The 19,498-nt window shown below is 36.1% G+C and overlaps 1 protein-coding gene across 2 annotated transcripts in view; it reads left to right on the forward strand.

Moving 5' to 3' along the window:
* The first annotated feature begins 345 nt into the window (after window positions 1-345).
* The window catches only part of TMX3 (thioredoxin related transmembrane protein 3), a 29,576-nt gene continuing 10,423 nt past the window's right edge, over window positions 346-19,498 (forward strand). The window contains exons 1-11 of one of the 2 annotated variants that reach the window (XM_065628139.1): window positions 346-410; window positions 711-765; window positions 5,200-5,239; window positions 6,503-6,626; window positions 9,547-9,592; window positions 10,698-10,778; window positions 12,162-12,261; window positions 12,518-12,595; window positions 14,328-14,394; window positions 17,005-17,103; window positions 19,088-19,145. In XM_065628139.1, coding sequence (XP_065484211.1) covers window positions 365-410; window positions 711-765; window positions 5,200-5,239; window positions 6,503-6,626; window positions 9,547-9,592; window positions 10,698-10,778; window positions 12,162-12,261; window positions 12,518-12,595; window positions 14,328-14,394; window positions 17,005-17,103; window positions 19,088-19,145 — 794 coding nt within the window. In that variant the 5' untranslated portion in view covers window positions 346-364. Of the gene's footprint in view, window positions 411-710; window positions 766-5,199; window positions 5,240-6,502; window positions 6,627-6,990; window positions 7,184-9,546; window positions 9,593-10,697; window positions 10,779-12,161; window positions 12,262-12,517; window positions 12,596-14,327; window positions 14,395-17,004; window positions 17,104-19,087; window positions 19,146-19,498 lie in introns of those variants that run through there. The other variant, XM_065628140.1, reaches the window with a different exon arrangement.

A 19,498-nucleotide genomic window follows, 5' to 3' on the forward strand; every position in this document is an offset into this window, starting at 1 on the left:
GGCCCCAACTCTGCAAAACCCTGGGGAGATGACAACGTCCACCCACGCCGCGACCCGGCACCGCGCCAGGGTGTCACGATCGCTCCCCCCGCCCCCGAACGGCGCCTTTCGGCGGCGCGGAGGCCCAGGAGTCGGTGGGGGAGACGTGGCCCGCGGGCCGGGCCGCCGCTGCCGTTAGTCCCCTCCGGCGAAACCGCCGCCCCGCGCACACCCCGCGCCAGCTCGCGCCAAACGGCCGGCAACGCTCACCCGACCCCCGCCCCGCGCAGCCCCCGGCGCCCTCCGCGCCTGCGCAGTGAGTAGGAAAAGGTCGCCGCCGCCGCGCGCCGCTTCCCCTTCCGGCCGCGCCGGAGCTCCTGTCAACATGGCAGCGGCGGGAGGGCGGCGGCAGTGGCTGGTCTGGGTGGCAGGTACAACCCGGGCAGCTGCTCCGGGCTGGGGGCTCTGGTCTGGCAGGAGGAGGAGGGGGGAAAGCGGTGGGCTCCGGAGGCGGAGGAAGGGCCGAGGGGAGCGGCGAGCAGTGCTGCGGCGAGCAGTGCTGCGGCGGCGGGGCGGGCGAACAGCGCGGAAGGCTGGGGCTGTGGGAAAGCGCTGGAGGCGTGAGGGGAGAGGAGGGAGGGAGCACAGAGGTAAGCCTGTCAGCTGGCGCGGACGGGTACCCTCAGTTTGGTTCGGAGATCACTCACGGTACGCTTTTCCTTTCCTCGCAGTGGTTGCACATGTGGTGGCATCAGGTGCGGGGTTTGTGGAGGATCTAGATGAGTCGTAAGTACTGGAGTGTCTTGCTTTGCTATTTAGATGTCGTTTGCCTTTTTGTGGGGGTGGGAGGTGACCTCAGACTGACAGCTGTGTGTGGAGTGTGGTTGTCAAGAAAGCTACACTGAAAAAGTTTGTACTTAACGAGAATAGCTGAAAGATTGTGACCTGTATTAACTAGATGCAATTCGTGAAGCTGAAGAATGCTTTAGTTTTGCAATGGTATCTAAAGCTGTCATCATTAGTGCTGTTACCAAAAACGTTCTCAGGCTTCCTTGCTCGTTCCTTCTTTTTGGTAGAGTAGATGTATTGGTGGATTGATGCCTGCCCCAAATAAAAGCTGGTTGTGTTTAACCACATTCTTCATTAGAGTTTCCTGCGTAGCTGCCATAGGGAGTTGAGAGAATAAGTAGAAGTGCATTCATGCATGGCCAGAAACAGTAGAGAAAGGGAGGCCTGCAGGACTAGTTCATGGCTGCTGGGTCTCCCAATTATATTCCAGTGTGAAAATGTGCTTTTACAACAGATTTAGCCCTGAGCCCGTGGAGGCATTGAAATGGGTAGTCCTGCCCTTAACTTGGTTGCATACTGTCATTGTTCGTGTACTGCTTTGCTTTAGCAGTTTGATGGCCATGTACTTGCTGTTCCCAATAAAACTAGCTTTCCAAAAATTACAGTAATTTTTTTTTTTTGTCAGATCAGCAGGTTGATCTGAAGTGCTACAGAGCAGCATGATTATTAGAATTGAAATAGAAGGTATAGAAAATACTAGCTGGTAGAAGAAGAGAAGGTGGCATTAAATGGCTGTTTATCATAAATTTAAGCCAGTCAAAGGTGATATTTTTGTGAGGGTTCAATCCATGATAAATTGCATCATAGAGCTAAACAGTCAGAAAACCGTTCGCCTTTTTACCATATTACTTATTCAGCTAGAGCAGATAATCATAGGATCAAATAAGATTCAGTGAAATTATGGGGGAGAGAATGGGAACATATGGAAGGGGTACAGGAGAGAGAGACATTAGCATTTTTGACTGGTGTATAAAGTGTTGTTAAAAAGCAACTGAAGCACAGCAACTGCTTGGACTTGATTTTCAAAGCTTGTTTTTGAAACGTGCCTTATATTTTCAAGAACTTAAGATAAAGAGACTGAGTGAATAAAATAGCATCTATCTGTGCTCCTGCATCATGTTTCCACACCGTGTTTCTACAGATATAAATTTAAATGCAATTGCTGTTTTGGAATGAAGAAGTGTAATTCTGTAGTCACATAACTTTTTTTGAAGTAGCTGATAAAAGAAAATTTTATTCTAGAACACTTGGATTTTTTTAACTACAAAACTGTATAGATGCTTATATTTGCAATTGAGAATACGAATCAAATGATGAGTTGTTCAGGACAGGTTTGTTATTTATGTTTCTTTTTATTTTTTTTTTACTTTTTAACTAATTGACAAATGGTGTAAAAGGTCAGGAAAACAATTACTTTTGAAAAAAAAATTGGGAGCGGTGACTGGTTAAAGTTTCAAGTTTTTCATTTTATAGATATATAAACGTTATGGAGCTTTTGCTGTCACTGAAAACTTTGAGTTTTATTTGAATTTTAGTAGTAGCAAGCAATGCCTTCTAGCACAAGGTGCAGGTGCCTTTCCCAAGCTTGCAGGATGCAGGAAAACAAGTAGCAGAGAAGAACTAACAGAAGTGCAAATTACACAGCATCACCCAACTGGGCTGTGGACGGATGCAAAATAAGAGCTGTGGTTCCTATTGGCTTACACTGATCTGAGTGCTGCCTGCCTCAGATCGGTGCTCATTCTGCCATATTTGCTGAGTTGTTTCCAATGTGGTAATGAAGCAGATAAGTAACCTGACTGAAAAAGCAAATATTTTTCTGTCTGTAAGGGCGCATTGGTGGCTCAGCCCAGGATCAGAAACGGTGCAAGGGAGGAGAAGGGAGACAGGGAGGAATAGAAGCTGAGTTGGTTCAAGGCCCTTGGAATTCTGGCCTTATTCTTCAGTTTTGCTTTATGCTGGTGTCTTTTAACCATTAATGATTACATAGGGTGCATGGATTAAGTGGAGGTTGGGGCAGCACTTGATCATGTAGTGCCAAATGTTGTGCAGTTGTATGTATTTGAGACAAATAATTTTGATTTGAGGATGTGCAATGCTTGTGTCATCTTTCTACCAGTATGATTGTGCTTGTGTCAGCTGACAGAAGGAGGATTGCATAGGACAGTTAATAAGAGAAACTGAAGTTTTACACTTGGAAATGTATTTACAGGGCCTAGAAACAGCACCTTCAGAAAATGCTTAAAAACTCATTTATACAGAGAATTCTGTTTTTCTTCAGCAGTATGTTGAACTTCCTTAATATTGTCAAATAATTTAATAATTGACATTACCAAAACTAGAATAAGTTTAGATAGTTGATTTTTGTCACACTTCAGATTTTAGTTTCTATTGAAGTTGATCTTTTAATTAAATAGGTGCTTGTAAATGAGTGGTACAACTTGAAATTTATTATTGTAGAAACTACAGTATTTTTTTATAATATCTTAGGCCAAAGTTATTAAATTACACTACAATGTTCTGCTTCCAGAGGTTTCCTTTCTTTCCCGCTTTTCCTTGCTGTCTACTGGATTTATAAGATTTCAGTTTACCTTTCTCAGTGCTTTAATGGTCTTTGCAATCTCCCATAACAGTCATACTGTGGCAGGAGGAAGAGAGCATTTCATTGTAAGTTCTTCTTTAACAAACCAAAAGTGATATTCTAAATTGAAGCATGGCCCAGGATCTGATGATTCAGTAGCTGCTTTCTGCCTCTTGCATCATAACCAATTATTTGACTTTGTAATTGGAAGTTAGCTGGAGCTTCATTAGAGTTCTCAAGAGATGCTAGATGCTAACTAGTTCTTTCATTAGCTCTGTAGCACTTAAGGTGGTGAAGTAAATTTTTAGTGAGGTGGTCAGCTAAGCAATTTTCTGACTTAAAAATGCTGCTTTCCTGGAGCTGTTCTATATTGGTCACTGCAATCATTACAAACTTAGTATGCTATCAAGAAAACAAAAAAGGCTCAAATTTGCCAGTGAAATGATGCAATTCTAAGTTTCAAACACTCAGTGCTGTAATTAGATTATAGTCATGATTTCTGATTTTTTATTTTTTTTGTCAAGCAGTAGTCTGGCATCAGCATTAATATTTCTTCAAGACCATTATGGACTGCTACAAATCTATTCAGCTTTAAATATCACATAACAAATCTTCTCTGATTCTGCTTACTTCCTCTGAGCCAGTTATAGGAATGCTGCATATTGGCAACTGATGAGTTGGGCTATAACTTCTATTAATTGGATGTTAACTTGCAGTGTAGATCTCACTTGATAATTACATAGATATTTATATGCTTTCACAATAAGAGTGCAACAGTAAGAATTTTGTATAATGTATTTTATAGCATGTGACAGTAGTCCCAGTTCTAGTCACTTTTACAAAGTCTTTTACAAAAATAAACCTTACATTAAAATTCTGTATTATTTAATTCTCAATGTAGAAATATTTAAATAATCTGATAATTTCTATGATCTTATAGTGACAATAGTTCAGTGAAATGTGTAAGCAACATTTCAAGAAGTACCAAGGAACTTTGGTGTATCATGTTCTAGTTTTGTTTTAGATGTTTTAGCATTTAATGACAGATTTACATTTAATAAAACTAGTCAGTTTATTAAGATACCATTGCTTTAGCATTAAGAGTATTCAATAGTACCTATATATCTCTGGTTTTTATCAGTAACTTGAATGTTTTTGTTCCAATAAGTTGGTTTCTTGTGTGCAACTTCGATGAAAACATAAACTGACACACCTGTAGTGGAATGTTGAAGGAGGTTGAACTAAAATTGCTTTGCATATTAACTTTGAAGATAATTTAGTTAGTCTACATTAAGTAAAGCTAAGATTAACAGTGTAAATCAATGCACCAAGAGTCTGTATTGATCTGTAAAAATCAACATTTTCATAACAGTCAACAACAGTATTTTATATAACTAGAACAGCTGCAAAATACTTCTTCCCCTTATATTACATATCCTAATCAAACATCTTTTGTGTGTTTTAGTCTGTTTTCTGATTTCTTACTGTTTTTCTTGTTTGTTCGGGGTTTTCTGTTGTGTGTGGTTAGTTGGTTTGTTTTTGTATTGGCAAGTGGCTGTAGAAACCTAATTGATACGACTGTGTATGTAATATTACGTGCAAGGGCAATCTTAATATGGAAAAATAACTCTTTCCTCCTTCCCTCCACACACAAATGAAGAAACAAAACAGAATTCTTGTGTTTATAGATTTATACCAACTTAATTTTAGACTTTGCCTGTTTCACACATGCACTTCACTTATTTATTTTCAGATATTTTATATATTGATTTCATTTTTTCTCCTCCTAGGTTTAAAGAAAACCGTAAAGATGATATTTGGCTTGTTGATGTAAGTATATGAGAAAAATGGGACGACCTGCTAGTGGAAATCAAAACAATGCTACACTCTGTAGTAAAGCTGCTTGGTCATTCAGAAAATTTGTTTGTACATGGTGCAGAAAAAATGACAGTAATTCTTCTGACAGGATGGTTAAGCAATTTGTCTGTATTGTTCAGAATGAACCAGGATTTAGACTGAGTACTGGATACAGACAGACTTCATCCTATATTTTACAGTCCTTACAGAAGGAAAGCAGATTACCTAACACAGTTAGGAGGTGATAACCTCTGTTCTGAATTTTTACAGTTCAATTCTCTAGTTATACCAGTTAATTTGAGTTCAAGACATTTAGCACTACATCATTGAATATATGAGAGGCCGCTTTTATTTTTTTAACATACTTGGAAAGATTCAGTGCTCCTTATTTCAGAGGCAATGAACTGTTAAAGAGATTGAGCTTGTTTGGGAGTGAGAGAAAATTCTTTTTAGCTTACCCAAATATGAACTGCAATTCCAAAATTCTATAATTCAGATTTGTGATTTTTTTGAGTGAGGAAAACTATGTATACTGCTTCAGAATTGATCAGTAATGTATAGGAAAACAAAATCCAACTTTGTCAAGTTGTGTTCTGATATTGTTATACCAAAACATTGATATCTTCCCTATTAAGTTCACTGAGGTGTTGCAGCAAGACATAGGCAGAAATATGAAATAAAGTCTCTCAGCTCTGCTTGACCCTGAGAAAATGGGATCAAATTTACAGTGTACATGTAGAAAAGTAGTTGCTGAAGAACCAACATCAAGACTGCAGCTTGGGGAAGTATACATATATGTATATTGCCCTTAGTTTTCAATAATAGTGTTCCCCTATTGGCGAATAAATTTATATTCCTGGATAGATTGATTACATGATCTTTTACTTTCAAAAAAAAGAAAATATTCCAAAAGAGAGTTGTTGGTTTTGTTTTATTTTATTTTTAATGTTAGCACACAGTCACTTTTAAAATAAGAAATCATATAATAGTACAGCAATTGAATATATTCTTTTCAAACTTGTCCTTTCATATTAAAAGTAGCATCAAGTCATAAAAGCACCGTTTGTCACTCCAGCTTTGTAATCAGCTTGCAGTTTTATTAAGACTTAAAGAACACCATGACGGGAAAATAAGCCTTGCTAATGTATTTGAGGATTAGTAATAGAATCAACTTCTCTTAATTATTTCTTGTCGTTAACTTCTCTTTTTTCTTAATCAAATGTATTTGCTTCTCAGTTTTATGCACCTTGGTGTGGCCACTGTAAGAAACTCGAGCCCGTGTGGAATGAAGTGGGTATAGAAATGAGAAACATGGGCTCTCCAGTAAAAGTTGGGAAGATGGATGCAACTTCCTTTTCTAGTAAGTATGGTTTGGTTACAGGTAATTTCATGACAACTTCTGTTTTGAAACTTTTTAATTTTTTTTCATTAGTCATTCTTTTGTATCATAGCAAATGTATACATAGTCATTGGAGAACAATTTCCTGATCTTTTTATTTCTAGAAGTAACAGCATGTGTTTTTTTATCACACTGTTTTCTGCTTGTGTAGGGAATTCTTCCTGACAAATGGAAAGTAAAAGCTTTTCAAACATGTGCTTTTGATATACTTCTTAGAGTACCATTATACAAGCATCTTTGTGTATGTCTCTTGACAGCATCCTGGTTTAAGTTCCTTGTATTACTGTTGGACAAGTTCTTGTGTTCTTGCTGTTACTCTTTTCAGGTAATCAGTCCTTAAGATGTTACACCAAAAGCCTGCTGAAATCACTGAAGTCATTACATCAGTGTTGGACCAATTTCTTTTCAGGTTTCTCTGTAAATGTCTTCTTGAAGAACCAATTTCAGCTATTTTAACACTTGCGTTTTTGATGATGACTTTATGTGGTGATATTTTCAGAGAAAACCCAAAACTTCAGGTATTCAGAGAAGTGGTTTGGGCAGGCATTAGAGGATTGTTGCATGCTTAACAGTATTTTCTTAGTTCTAGTGTGCTTGTTTATTGTCATTTCGCTTAGATCTATTTTGAACCAGGAGGATATTTAAGAGGGAAGGCATAGGGAGAATTAGGGCCCAAGTGAGATCTGTATGTGACAAAACTCTGTTATACATGTAATGTTTTTAGTTAATATCCATTAAACACAATTATTCAGGATTCTTAAATTTGTGTAAAATATTATGCGGAATACTTTTTTCACTGATATTCCAGTTTTTTCTGTATTTACATATAGTAGAGTTTGGTCTTTTGAAATTAAAATGATCTTGTCTCAAACACCAATTTATTGTATGTAGCTTTTCCTGTAAAACCACATAAATTTGGCCTTATGTTTCATCTTAAAAGTAATTATTTGCTAAAGAAAAATAAGTCTGGAGAATTAAGTTTCAAGATCATCTAACCAGATAACTTCAAAATTGGGGATAGATTTGGTGGCTCTCTAACATTCCAGTCACGTATATCACATTCTAAATCATATAAATTGTATAAAGTCTTACCCTGAAATATTTGCGTCTCTGATTCTGATACGAAATTTTTGTATTTGATATGTAGAACAGAATTGGCACTTTGTTCTAGAATTCAGGTTTGCATATTTAAAAATTACTAAAAGATTCAAGGGTTCCTTTGTGCCCTGAAAATGTTTTTCTTGTCAGATTCGTTACCAGTTTTATGAAGAATAAAGGTCAAAAATATTTTGAAATAGTTTCATGCTTTTATTTTAAAAGTGGAAATTTGACAACATTGGGTATGAAAAGCTCAGTCCACTCTACTTAATGTCTTCCCAATCTAGAGATTCTCTGAAATCCAAGTAATTCAGTCTTGAGAATACCAGAAGGAAATGCAGCTGGGCACACACGTGTGACTGGGGAGGAACATAAATGGCTGGTTCTGCATAGTTTGCGTTTCTAATAGCAATGTGAAGCAGTGTGAAAAATCTGAACTTTAGGTTGTTGTCATCAGAGAGTTGAGACCACAGCTGAACATATAAAGCATCCAGTAGTGTTGCCTGTGGTAGGTGTGTGGAATGAGGATACAGCAGTTATATCAACAGAACAGTCACCTGGTGGTGCTTGGTATCAGTTGAATTTTCATGGATGTTAGCCTCAGAAGTCCACTGAATGTGATAAAAGTAGAAATATGTTGCACCTGGGTATAGCATAGTTGCTGCTGTTTGCCTATCATGCATTCTTCATATCAACCAGTGGAGGTGATGATGTAAATACGTAAGTCACTTCCATGATGTTCAGAGGGTTTTGATAATCTCCGTGGCTGGGATGTTTGAAAAAATATATTAAATAATGTTTTGATCCTGCCAAACAACCTTAGGATCACCATTTCCAAACTGTTATTCAGAGCCCTGCACACAAGTCCTCTCACATCTGCTGCTCTGCCATGTAGTTGGTAGCTTCCAACTGTTAAAAGTATTGCATCTGGGTGCATTTTGAGTGCGAGAGTTGTTTCTCAGAAGGGAATTGCACAAGCATTGTCGGAATTTTAGACTTATTGTTGCCTTTTTTGAAGAGTACTCAACTTAACTTTTGGAAAATGCTAAATTGGCTGCAAAGTGTAGTTTAAGGTGGCAATTGTTATGTTCACAACTGGAAGGGCAGTTGGAAATTGTACTCCTCTCATTGATGGGAGCAAGTTTTTAAACAAACGTGATGTGGGGGGAAAAAGTTTGCAATTGTCTTATTTCTTACCACTTTAGTAAACAGTAGTTAAGTAACTGATTGCTTAAGAAGTGTGTATTTCTGGTGAAGTCGATGACTGTAGACATTTACCTCTGCAGAATATGCTTTATAAACTGACTTTTTCGTAAATACTACATTGTGATACTGCACTTTTGTTGTTACACATTACTGTAGCACAAGAAGTTTAATTGTCTTTTGTATTTCTTTTAAGCAATAGTATTTACGACTCTACATCCATGATGCTTGATTCTCGCCTCTGGTATTTCCAGCCAATTGTATGTGCATATTAAATGCATACTACCCTTCGGTGAAAACTGACCAAGCGTGTCTATTTATGTCTCACGCCATTTGACTTGTGTCAAATGAATTGAGAGCCTGTGCTGGGACTTTTGCAGTACCCCAGAAAGAGGTCAAAAATTTAATGATGTAACTTCATAACAGCAACTTCTTTAAAGCAAGTAAAATAATTCATACTGAACTAAGTGGTAGGTTTTTCATTTATTTTGTGCGATCTGAATAGTCAACTATATTTAAAGATTAAGGTAGGAGAGCGAGAAGGTCTTGGTTCACTTTGGCATTAACAAATTTCTTTCAGGTATTGCATCTGAATTTGGAGTGCGAGGCTATCCAACGATTAAGCTGTAAGTTGATGCTTCCCATTGAATTTTTAACAGTTATCTGACCAACCACTGGTTTCATGACAGTAAAAAAAATTAGTGCTCTCCACTTAAAAATCCTGAACAAAAAATCAAACAAAAATACTCCACCATTTCATTTCGACATTATATTTGATTTCTACTGAACTGTTTTGCTTTGAAATTCAGTAATATCAAGGTTCTTGTTTAGAAATGGAACTCTTAGAGGCAAGTTAACAAGTTTGGAATTCATTTAATTGCTATTTTCTGTGCAACTTTGTAAAAGTGTGTGTATATAAATACATACTTCAAATATATATACGTATTGCATTATTATTATTAAAAGGAATTTCATGTACCAATTGACTGGACAGCTTAAGAGGGATTCAGTCAGTAGTTGTGTGCCTGAGTCTTCTTGTTAACTTTTCTGAGTTGCTGATTGCATTTTCTTACTTTTAATTACCACTCTATTAACTATACCTGAAAATCTTATGTAAATGACAGTGGTGGTTCCTATATAGGGTGAAGTGTGAGAGCAGTTATTTGACTAGAGAAGTATATGTAGATGATTTTTTTTTTCATGTAATTAAAAAAAAATACAGTGGAGGACAACATATATAGAAAAATACCGGTCCATAATAGTATACATAGTAGACATAGTAATTTCGAGTATTTTTTACTATGAAGGTGTGGGGTTTGTTAGCAGATTATTGTTTAAGCAAATAGTATTCATAATACACAATAGATCTTGTCAAGTCAGTTTTCTCATAAAGGCAGCAGAGATGTTTAGCTTATTAATCTTTAAGAGTGAAAAACTTTATTGGTGTATAGAGGCATAGAAAATTGGGTCTATGATTAGTTTTTTTTCCTGTGAGTTTCCTAAACCTATATGGATTCAAAGAAACCTGTTAAAATTAGTAAAACTTACTTGAATACTCTTATAATCTCTAAACAGTATAAATGCTGAATATGTAGGTTTTTTTGTGTGGTGATAAGGTGGTAAATGTTGACTGTAATAAACATGTGAAGATTGAGTAATTCTACATGTGCAGATATAGTTTAGTTGATTTAAGTTCTGTTCTTTTTTTTTTTCTCTTTCCTGTTGATCTAGCTTAAAAGGTGACTTGGCATACAACTATAGAGGACCTAGAACTAAAGATGATATAATTGAATTTGCTAATAGAGTAGCAGGGTAAGTATACTATTCTGTGAGACTGGTTCTGGTGACTTAAAACTTCTGCAGGATTTTGAGGTGGGCCAAAAATTAAATCTATTTTAAAAAGAACAAGACATTGACATGAAGTTAATAACTGTATGTACTATACATGTGGTTGCATGTGAGACTGGAGGTGAGTGTGATGGAGAAGGTACGTAGAGAGTGGCTGGTCACAATCCATTCTTTACAGTGCAAGAACTCAGGGCTTTTCAAAGTAGTGGAAACTCTGAGCAGATGAAACTCATGGAAGCAGGAAACAAGAATACTGACCTAAATGTTGTCTGATAGATAGACATCATTACCAAGGCAGAATCTGTTTAATACTCAAAAGTTATCCTAAAAATGTCAGTTTAATATATGCATATGCATCTGAAAGGTTCTGGGAATTGGCAACATAAGGAAGTTGCTTTTACAGAATTGTTCATAACAGCTTCTGTTGGCTTTTTCTTTCTTCCCTACAGTGACTTGTTACCTCAAAGTGTTATACAGAGTTATCTTTGGGGAGGAAAAAATAATCGTATTTCTTTCCTTCATTCTTAGATATAACTAAGAAGCATTCATCTAGGTACATAATATTAATTATTGTTCAGAATTTTGTGGTTTAGGAATATCAATGGTCTCTATTAATTTGCCAGAATTTTGTAAGAGTATTTCTAAGCCTACATTTTTAACTGCTCTGCTTACATTCAGAATTATCTCTTAAATGATTGAGACTTTATCGTGGCTGTGGAGATGTTGTGGCCTTTCACTATATGAAGAGGGCTTGTAAAAAAGACAGAGAGAGACTTTTTGTCAGGGTCTGTACTGACAGGATAAGGGGCAACGGTTTTAAACCCAAAGAGAGTAGAATCAGCTTGTATATAAGGAAGAGATTTTTTGTTAGTAAGGGTGGCGAGACACTGGAATAGGTTGCCCACAGAAGTGGATGCACCATCCCTGGAAATGTCCAAGACCAGGTTGGATGGGGCTTTGAGTAACCTGATCTAGTGGCATAGGGGGCTGGAACTGGATGGGCTTTAAGGTCCCTTCCAATGCAACCCAGTCGGTAATCCTGTGTCCAGTAAATGGCATGTGTCTTTACATCATAGCAGCATTTTGTACTAAGATATTAATTTCAAGTGTTCTATTAGAGAAACATAAGTTTATTTGGGGGGGATTTTTAGTGGTTTTGCTTTTAGTTGAAACTGAAATAAATTGAAAAATTAAATGAATTTGCATTGGGGAATTTAGGTTTAAAACAAACAAACAACAACAAAAAAACCCCCTGTATGGCATTTTCTTGGGGATTTTTATTTGTTTGAGTTTTGCTGCTTGCAGAAACTGAGATTTTTCTTTCTTTTTTTTTCTCCTTTCTCCCAGACCTCTTATCAGGCCACTTCCTAGCCAGCATATGTTCGAGCATGTGCAAAAGAGGCATCGTGTACTTTTTGTGTATGTTGGTGGTGAATCTCCTTTAAAGGTTTGAAGCTTGATTAAATAAAGTTACTTCTTTCAGCTATTCATGGACATAATTTAAAATATCTTCTATAAAGTCCAAAGACTCAGATGCATGCTTGTAATAAATTCCCATCTTTTAGTTTATTAAAGTGGTCTTACAATCTTGTGTCATAGCCATATTTTCTAACTACTCTTTGAAGATAAGGTATGTCACAAAACTTTCATTTGAAGCATACTAAAAGTTCAGAAATTAAAAACCATTGTTTTTATTTTTGCAGGAAAAATACATCGAAGTTGCTTCAGAACTAATAGTTTATACATACTTTTTTTCTGCCTCAGAAGATGTGCTGCCCGAGGTAAGCTGTTTCAGTTCCGACTATCTCTTCAGAAATGGTATAGTTCTCATATAGGCAATTTTGCTGTTTTGGTGGCACAGAGATGGCTTCTTACAATATATTTGGCTTTGATAATTTTTCAAACTGATTACACTCAAACATTTAATTTTTGAGTCTGGTTAAAGAGTAAAAACGAAGTTTGGGCCTGTCATTGCTTTGTATTGGCCAAATTACTTGTTCAGTCATGTTAATAAAATTAAACAGAAGATATGCAGAACTCAATGTGGACCATACAACCTGCTCAAAAAGGTAGATACTTTGATTTTTAGCCGATGCAGAGCTCTCGTTGCTTCTGACAGCCATTTCACCAGCCACTTTTGTATTTAGTTTTTGGGTCTGTGGCATGGAGTACCACTGGTACCCTAATAATCAGAGAAATGAAAAGGTAAGTTATTTTCACCTTGTGCAACACAGCTGATGAAAACATTAGTCTGCTCAGGGATCAACTGATCCAGTCTCCTGTCTGCAGAATTCTCATGTGTCTCTTTGGAGGATGCTCTAACAAGGAAATAATTTACAGTTAGTCACAACAGTGGAAAAAATTACTACTACTGTTCTTAGTCTAACCATTGTTCCTTATGTGTTGAAACAAAATCAAGAGGCTTTTTAATTTCTTGTTATCTCCAAGTGGGACCTATGTCTACTCCAAGCCTGATAACGCATGACTTTGAAATTAGTTTGGGATTAGCAAACTGAGAACTAGCATAATTTATTTTTTTTACTCACTCGCATTTTGCAATATTTTATCTCTTTATAAATAGTATATTATTAGATTTCCAGAAGCCTTGTATCAAAAACTACCTCAATTAGAATATTCCTATTTGCATGTCAGCCCTATCTAAGCGAAAAAAGTACTGTTCACTCGTGCAGTGGAAAGAATGTAAAAGGCTGGAACTCTCTGAGATTCTGTGGTCACAGTGATTGATCTAAACAGTGAGCTGTTTTCCCCACCAAATGTAATTTCTCACAAATGTGTTGTAAACTGAAGTAATTATGGTACGCAATGATCTCTGGAGAGAAGTAAAAATGTTATCAAATCGCTGGTTGCTAGTTGTAATGAGCTTTTGCATGACAGTATTCACTGTTAGGCTTTGTTTTGTCACCTTAGGTGATGTTGTTCCAAGCTTCAGGCATCTTTTGCTAGCAGTAAGCTGTAGGTAGGCTGATTGACCCTTTAAAGATGCTAAACTATGTTTTGGGCAAGTAAGTGAATAAAACATCATCTAGAATTACCTTTGTCTTACTCATTCATATGAGCTGTTACATTATAAACCTACTGCTGTTACATTATAAACCCATTGCTTTTATATTTATTTCCAAGAAAGATAATGCAGAATGATTACAGAAGGACTGTCGTTTGGAAAAGCACTCGTGATGCTGTTCTGGTGTTTCTCAAACATATTGGTAAACTAGACAATTCAGCTAACATCATCATCAGAACTAAGCCTGTGATACAGTCGTTGGTTCATTTACATTTTGAGAGCTATATCTCAAAAATATGTTTATGTCGTGTTACTTTTTCACATGCAGAATTTGATAAACCTATTTTAGTAAAAGTAGACAGGAAACATTTAAATGTACTTTGAGACATTTTCCTCATGGACTACGTTTCCACACTTTAAGATTTTTTTGTTTGTTTGTTTAAAAATCTTTCGATCTTCCATGGATTAATTGAAAACCACCTCTCTTTCAGTATGTGACATTACCTGAATTGCCTGCTGTTGTGGTCTTCAAAGATGGAACTTACTTTGTTTATGATGGTAGGTAAAAGTGCACCGTACCTTAGGGCAAGATATTTAATGTACATAAGGAGAAAGTGAAACAGTTGGAATTTTTTTGAAGGTTATGTTGGGGTGCTGGGAAATTCCCCAGTTTTATGATAAATAACAGCTCCTTCATGAAGAAGAGAAAAACTAACTAGTTCTTATGGAACAAAATGCATTTGAGAAGGAATTAGTTTTAGCAAATACTGAAGTAGAAGTGATGACATTTGCTCTCTGCTATTAGTAAGATGTAGCTTCTAATATTGCTTTACTGTCATTAATGCACTTAGAAAAGTTATCTCCTCACTCACTGTCCAAAATATATGCAAAATAGAAGAAAACTCTTACTGAAGCGGAATCACACATAAGATGAATTTACAGTTCCAGACAGTTAACCAGATTTTCTCTTTTTGTGCTCTTTTTGACAGTCGTATCTCTCTCTGTCTTAAACTTAATGTGACTTTTTTTTCAGATGTGTACTCTGCTCAGAGATTACTTAGAGTCCAGTTTGAGCTTTTTGTACCTTGGCAATACATTCTGTATATTTTTCTTAGTACAGCAAGCTTTCCTTCAAACATTGTAGAGGAAGTAGAAGCTGATTTTGCCTTTATTCCCAATATTAAAGTTTGGAGGGCCTTAACTGATAGATAGCTTTGAGCACATTTGTATTACTTGGATATTGGTAGTGGGAAAGGATCAGACAGCATTAACCTCTCCCTATATAACTGACAGAGTGTACTGTGCATACATAGAACAGTTGACCATTTAGTCTGTTTTTCCCTTCCTGAATGTGTCCCTCACAAAAGCAGGTTAAGGAAACATGGACTGTTGACACTGGAGCAGTTGATAAGCAATTCTAGGCTGGATAAACTACTTTGACTGGCTTATTCAGTGTGTAGACTGGCCACCTGAGACTGGTAGTGTTTCATACCACCACTGGCAGCAGGACACCTGCCATTTATATTAAAAAATGTATATCCATATGTATGGATATCCGTATATAAAAAGTGTGTATCTGTATGTATGGATATCCGTATATAAGTGTGGCATTAGACTGTACCATAAAACAAATGCTTTACAGTCTGTATGATGCGTGCACACACACACTTAAATTGCGTCTTGTGGGTTGACTTGGAGGTACATTGCTTCTTTACAAATACATCTATTCTTGATGTAGATTGTTTTAAATGCAAGTTTTTACTTTAAGTTGAAAGTGCATCACTCAGATTATTCTGCTGTTTTAATTTCTGAGGATCAGTAGTACCACAGCAAAATACTCCAGACGGGCTGTCAAGGATATTCTTTGTGATTTCATAGAATGGCTCTAGTGGTCTTCCTCTTAAGTCTGTTGCCTTACCAATCATCTTCCAGAGAAAAAGTCACTCTACAACCTCTTTGATTTGTGTTTGATTTTTTTTTTTTTTTTTTTTTTAATGGGCCTGGAGAATGAAAACTTGTCAAAGAGAAACACTTCTGAATTGCTTTTTGCTATGTGATGTGCTTGCTTTTTCCACACTTTTCAAAACAAACACAAAACTAGCAATGATCTAGACTTCTAAATTACTTCGTAAAAATTTTACTCTTTATATAATGTACTAGCAACATTGTAAATCAGGTTATGAAGATGCAGTGTGAGCGACTGGGTAAGGTTATATGTGCAACTGTTATGATTAGGCAGAAATTTGAAGAGCTCACTATAAGAAAAAGGTTGAACAAAATCAATTTCAATACTCTGGCCTTTTCTGGCACTTTTTTTTTTTTCTTCCACATAGTAAGGGAATGGGATGCATATCTGTAGTAAGCTTTATGCTTGGAACTGCTTGCTAGAGTCTCGTGACAGTTAATTGTTAAGCTGAAGCTATTGATAATTCACTCTATACAAAAGGATTTAACACCAATCTATTTAATGTTCATTTATATGTGTGTGTGTGTATATATATATGCATCATATATATGTTTATATACATTATTCTTTTTTACTTGTGTTTAAGATATAAATATAGTGTTGCTGGTATGTGTTAGAATTTGATTCTTTACAGGTTAAAATATCTAGCATCTGAACCTTTCTTTCAGTATGATTGATTCTGAATCATGTAAATATTTGTTCATTTACATTCACAATGCTGCTAATGCATCTACTTTTTCTTGATTTCTGTCTATTTCTTTTAAGGACTCTCACAAATACTGCTTGCTTTGTTTTTGTATCTCTTGACTTTGTTTGAAGCTTGAATGTCCTCCCCCACCATTAAGAACAGGGACTGAAACTGTTCCTTTCTGCACTGGGTCACAGTTATCTTCTAGAATAGTATTGTTAATCCTTGATTTAGGAACAAATAATAATCAGTTCAACTTTTCATACTTTGCTATGATACACTTACTTTTTGTTCAACTTTTGAAAATAGCTTTAGAAGTTTTAAAACTGAAGAGAAGTGTCCAGAAATCTGTGAGATCTTGTCAAACAACAATAAAAGGAAAACAGGGAAAAAAATAGTGTTTGTCTCTGTAGTACTGAAATAAATAAATCTGATTACCTACCTTACCAAATGAAAAAAGAAGATATTTTAATGCATGATGTGTGCTTAACTTTCAGCATTTTTTTTTTCCTAGAGTATGAAGATGGTGATTTGTCATCCTGGATAAATAGAGAAAGATTTCAAGGTTATCTTAATGTAGATGGCTTTATGCTGTATGAACTTGGAGATACAGGTGAGATGCTGCTGCCACTGAACTCTTTGACATCTCTTGTACTTAACACTAAGAAAAAAAGTAAAAAGTACTAAGAATGTGTTTTTTAAATCTCAAAAACAAATTAATCTCAGAGTTAGTGTTGATAGTGCCAATCTTTTTTTGATGTTGATGAGACCACCTTCTATTGACTAGAGGCTTCATGCAAAGCCTGCACTAGTCCTTTCCTCACAACATGAAAATTAGAATGTCTAATCCTGTATTAGTCACAAAAAATTAGTAGGACTTTTATTTTAAGAGCACCTTAGGTTTTACATAAATTACACATTCACTCTTGGAACACTTACAAGGAATTTTATGACTGATTTAGAAGTATCAAATCTGGATATGTTTAGATATATCTTACATCTGATGGATTCAGATATCTTTAAAGGTGATAAAATAGGTAAGGAAAGGAGGAGAGCATGTAGCAAAGTGGGCCTGTCCTGCAATACTTCGGCTTTTCTCTACTAAAATTTTTTGCAAGCCAAATGAAAACTTTGCAGCCAGCTGACTTCTTGAATAGACAAATGACTTGTAGTGCTCTTACGGTGTATGTACTCTGAAGTAGCAGAAGAAATTCTCTAAGTGTTGATTTTTCTGGGCCAGAATACCTTATAATCTACATTCGATTTCAAAAAAAAGTTTATATTCAATGCAACATTGAGTTCTTTCAGGTTTTAAAGATCATGAAACATCTAGGTTCTTACATGTTTGTGAAACTAATATTGTTACACCTACATTTTAAAAGGTAATTTACAGAATTGCTATTACAAATTGTTTGAATGTAGCATGTTTCTTTGTTACATTTTTGTTTAACAATTCCTCAAGTTACGAAGAAGCCATCATTTATTTTATGCTTTATGTATAAATGCAAAGTACCTGGAATTTATCTCCATCTTCTTTTTTTGGTCAAAAAAGTAGTTGTCTCATAGTGTATTTACTAACTAGTGTCTTGGGGTGTGGAAAGAAGTGGGAAGTGTGAGGAATGAGGTATGGGAGAAGCTGTTACTGTTTCACAAGAAACCCTGGGAATGAGTCATTGTACTTGCTCTCAAAGCTCCTCAATATTACTTGAACAAGAGTGAGTTTCTTTTTTTGAGGAGAATGTTTTCTGCAGTGTGATGATAGGTGGGAATTGAGCAATAGATTGACTTGGTGAGGATGGTTTTTGAGTGAATCACAGCGTCTAGAGAGACTTTAACTGTTCTTCTGTGCTCTAGAAGCTTTAGTTAATCCAGCTGATGTCTACACTCTTAACAGCTCTGGTTCCCTGTCAGGAACTGCTTGATCTGAAGAACCTTTGACCAGCTTTTTAAACATATTTTGATCTTGTTCACCCTAGGAGGCTTTGTTTTTTTTTCTTTTAAGCAGAAAAACTGCACAAAAGTGAATCTGGAAAAGATCACTATATTCTGGTGTTTGGTCTTTAACCTCTTCTGACAGAGGTCTATGAACTAAGTTTTGGGGTTTTTTTGATATAATGAATTCTCAGCTCTGCCAGTAAATTTTCCATGTTTTTTTTTCTGTAAGGACAATCCTCAACACTTTGAATAATATGAAAAAAGTCAGCACTGAATCCATACTATAGTGATTCAATCACTTAGAATCAGCTTGTAATTGCAATTATGTAATAAAGTTTTTCATAGCCTCTTACTTAGGTATATGCAAATATGCAGCTTAAGAAGGGAATTAATTTTTATTGGTGTTTTTTCCCTTTTCAACTTCTTTCTTTAGATAGGCTTTTCATAGAAGGTTAGTGATGTGGCATTAAGCCACATCTTAATTTATTTACAGTAGCTTTAAGAAAACCACAGTTTCATCAGCTACAAGAGGCTATTTGGCATTGAAGTTGCTTTATACCTAAAATTAATTCCTGTCCCTGATCTTCTAGGTTGCAGTATTTTCCATCTAAGAATGAGTGTTTCATTCTAAATGGTTTCAAGTATTTTATTCCTTATTTTAGGAAAACTTGTGGCTATTGCAGTCATTGATGATAAAAACTCTTCAGTGGAACATACCAGGTACAAAATTTAGTATTGGTGACACTATGGGAGAAATGTGCTGGTATGACATAGAGAACTTTGAAAGTTTCTTAAATATTCAGAAATGCTAGGTTACATTAATGGTTTTAACTTGTGTATGTTCTCTAATTTATGACTTTAGTCTACTGAATTTACTTAATTTATGGCTCTGTTGAAGCACGTGTGTGTTTGATGAGATGATGGGAGTTCCTCTATCACTCTTCTGCCGCTTGCAATGAAATCACAGGAGCCAGCAGTGATCGCATAGCTTTTTAAAGCTGTTGTGTCACCTTTTAGACATAAATGAGAGTACTTGAGTTCAGATGACTTTGAGATGAACTTAGTAAGTTTAA

This window comes from Caloenas nicobarica, chromosome 2 (genome assembly GCF_036013445.1).
Source record: "Caloenas nicobarica isolate bCalNic1 chromosome 2, bCalNic1.hap1, whole genome shotgun sequence".
Lineage (NCBI taxonomy): Eukaryota > Metazoa > Chordata > Aves > Columbiformes > Columbidae > Caloenas > Caloenas nicobarica.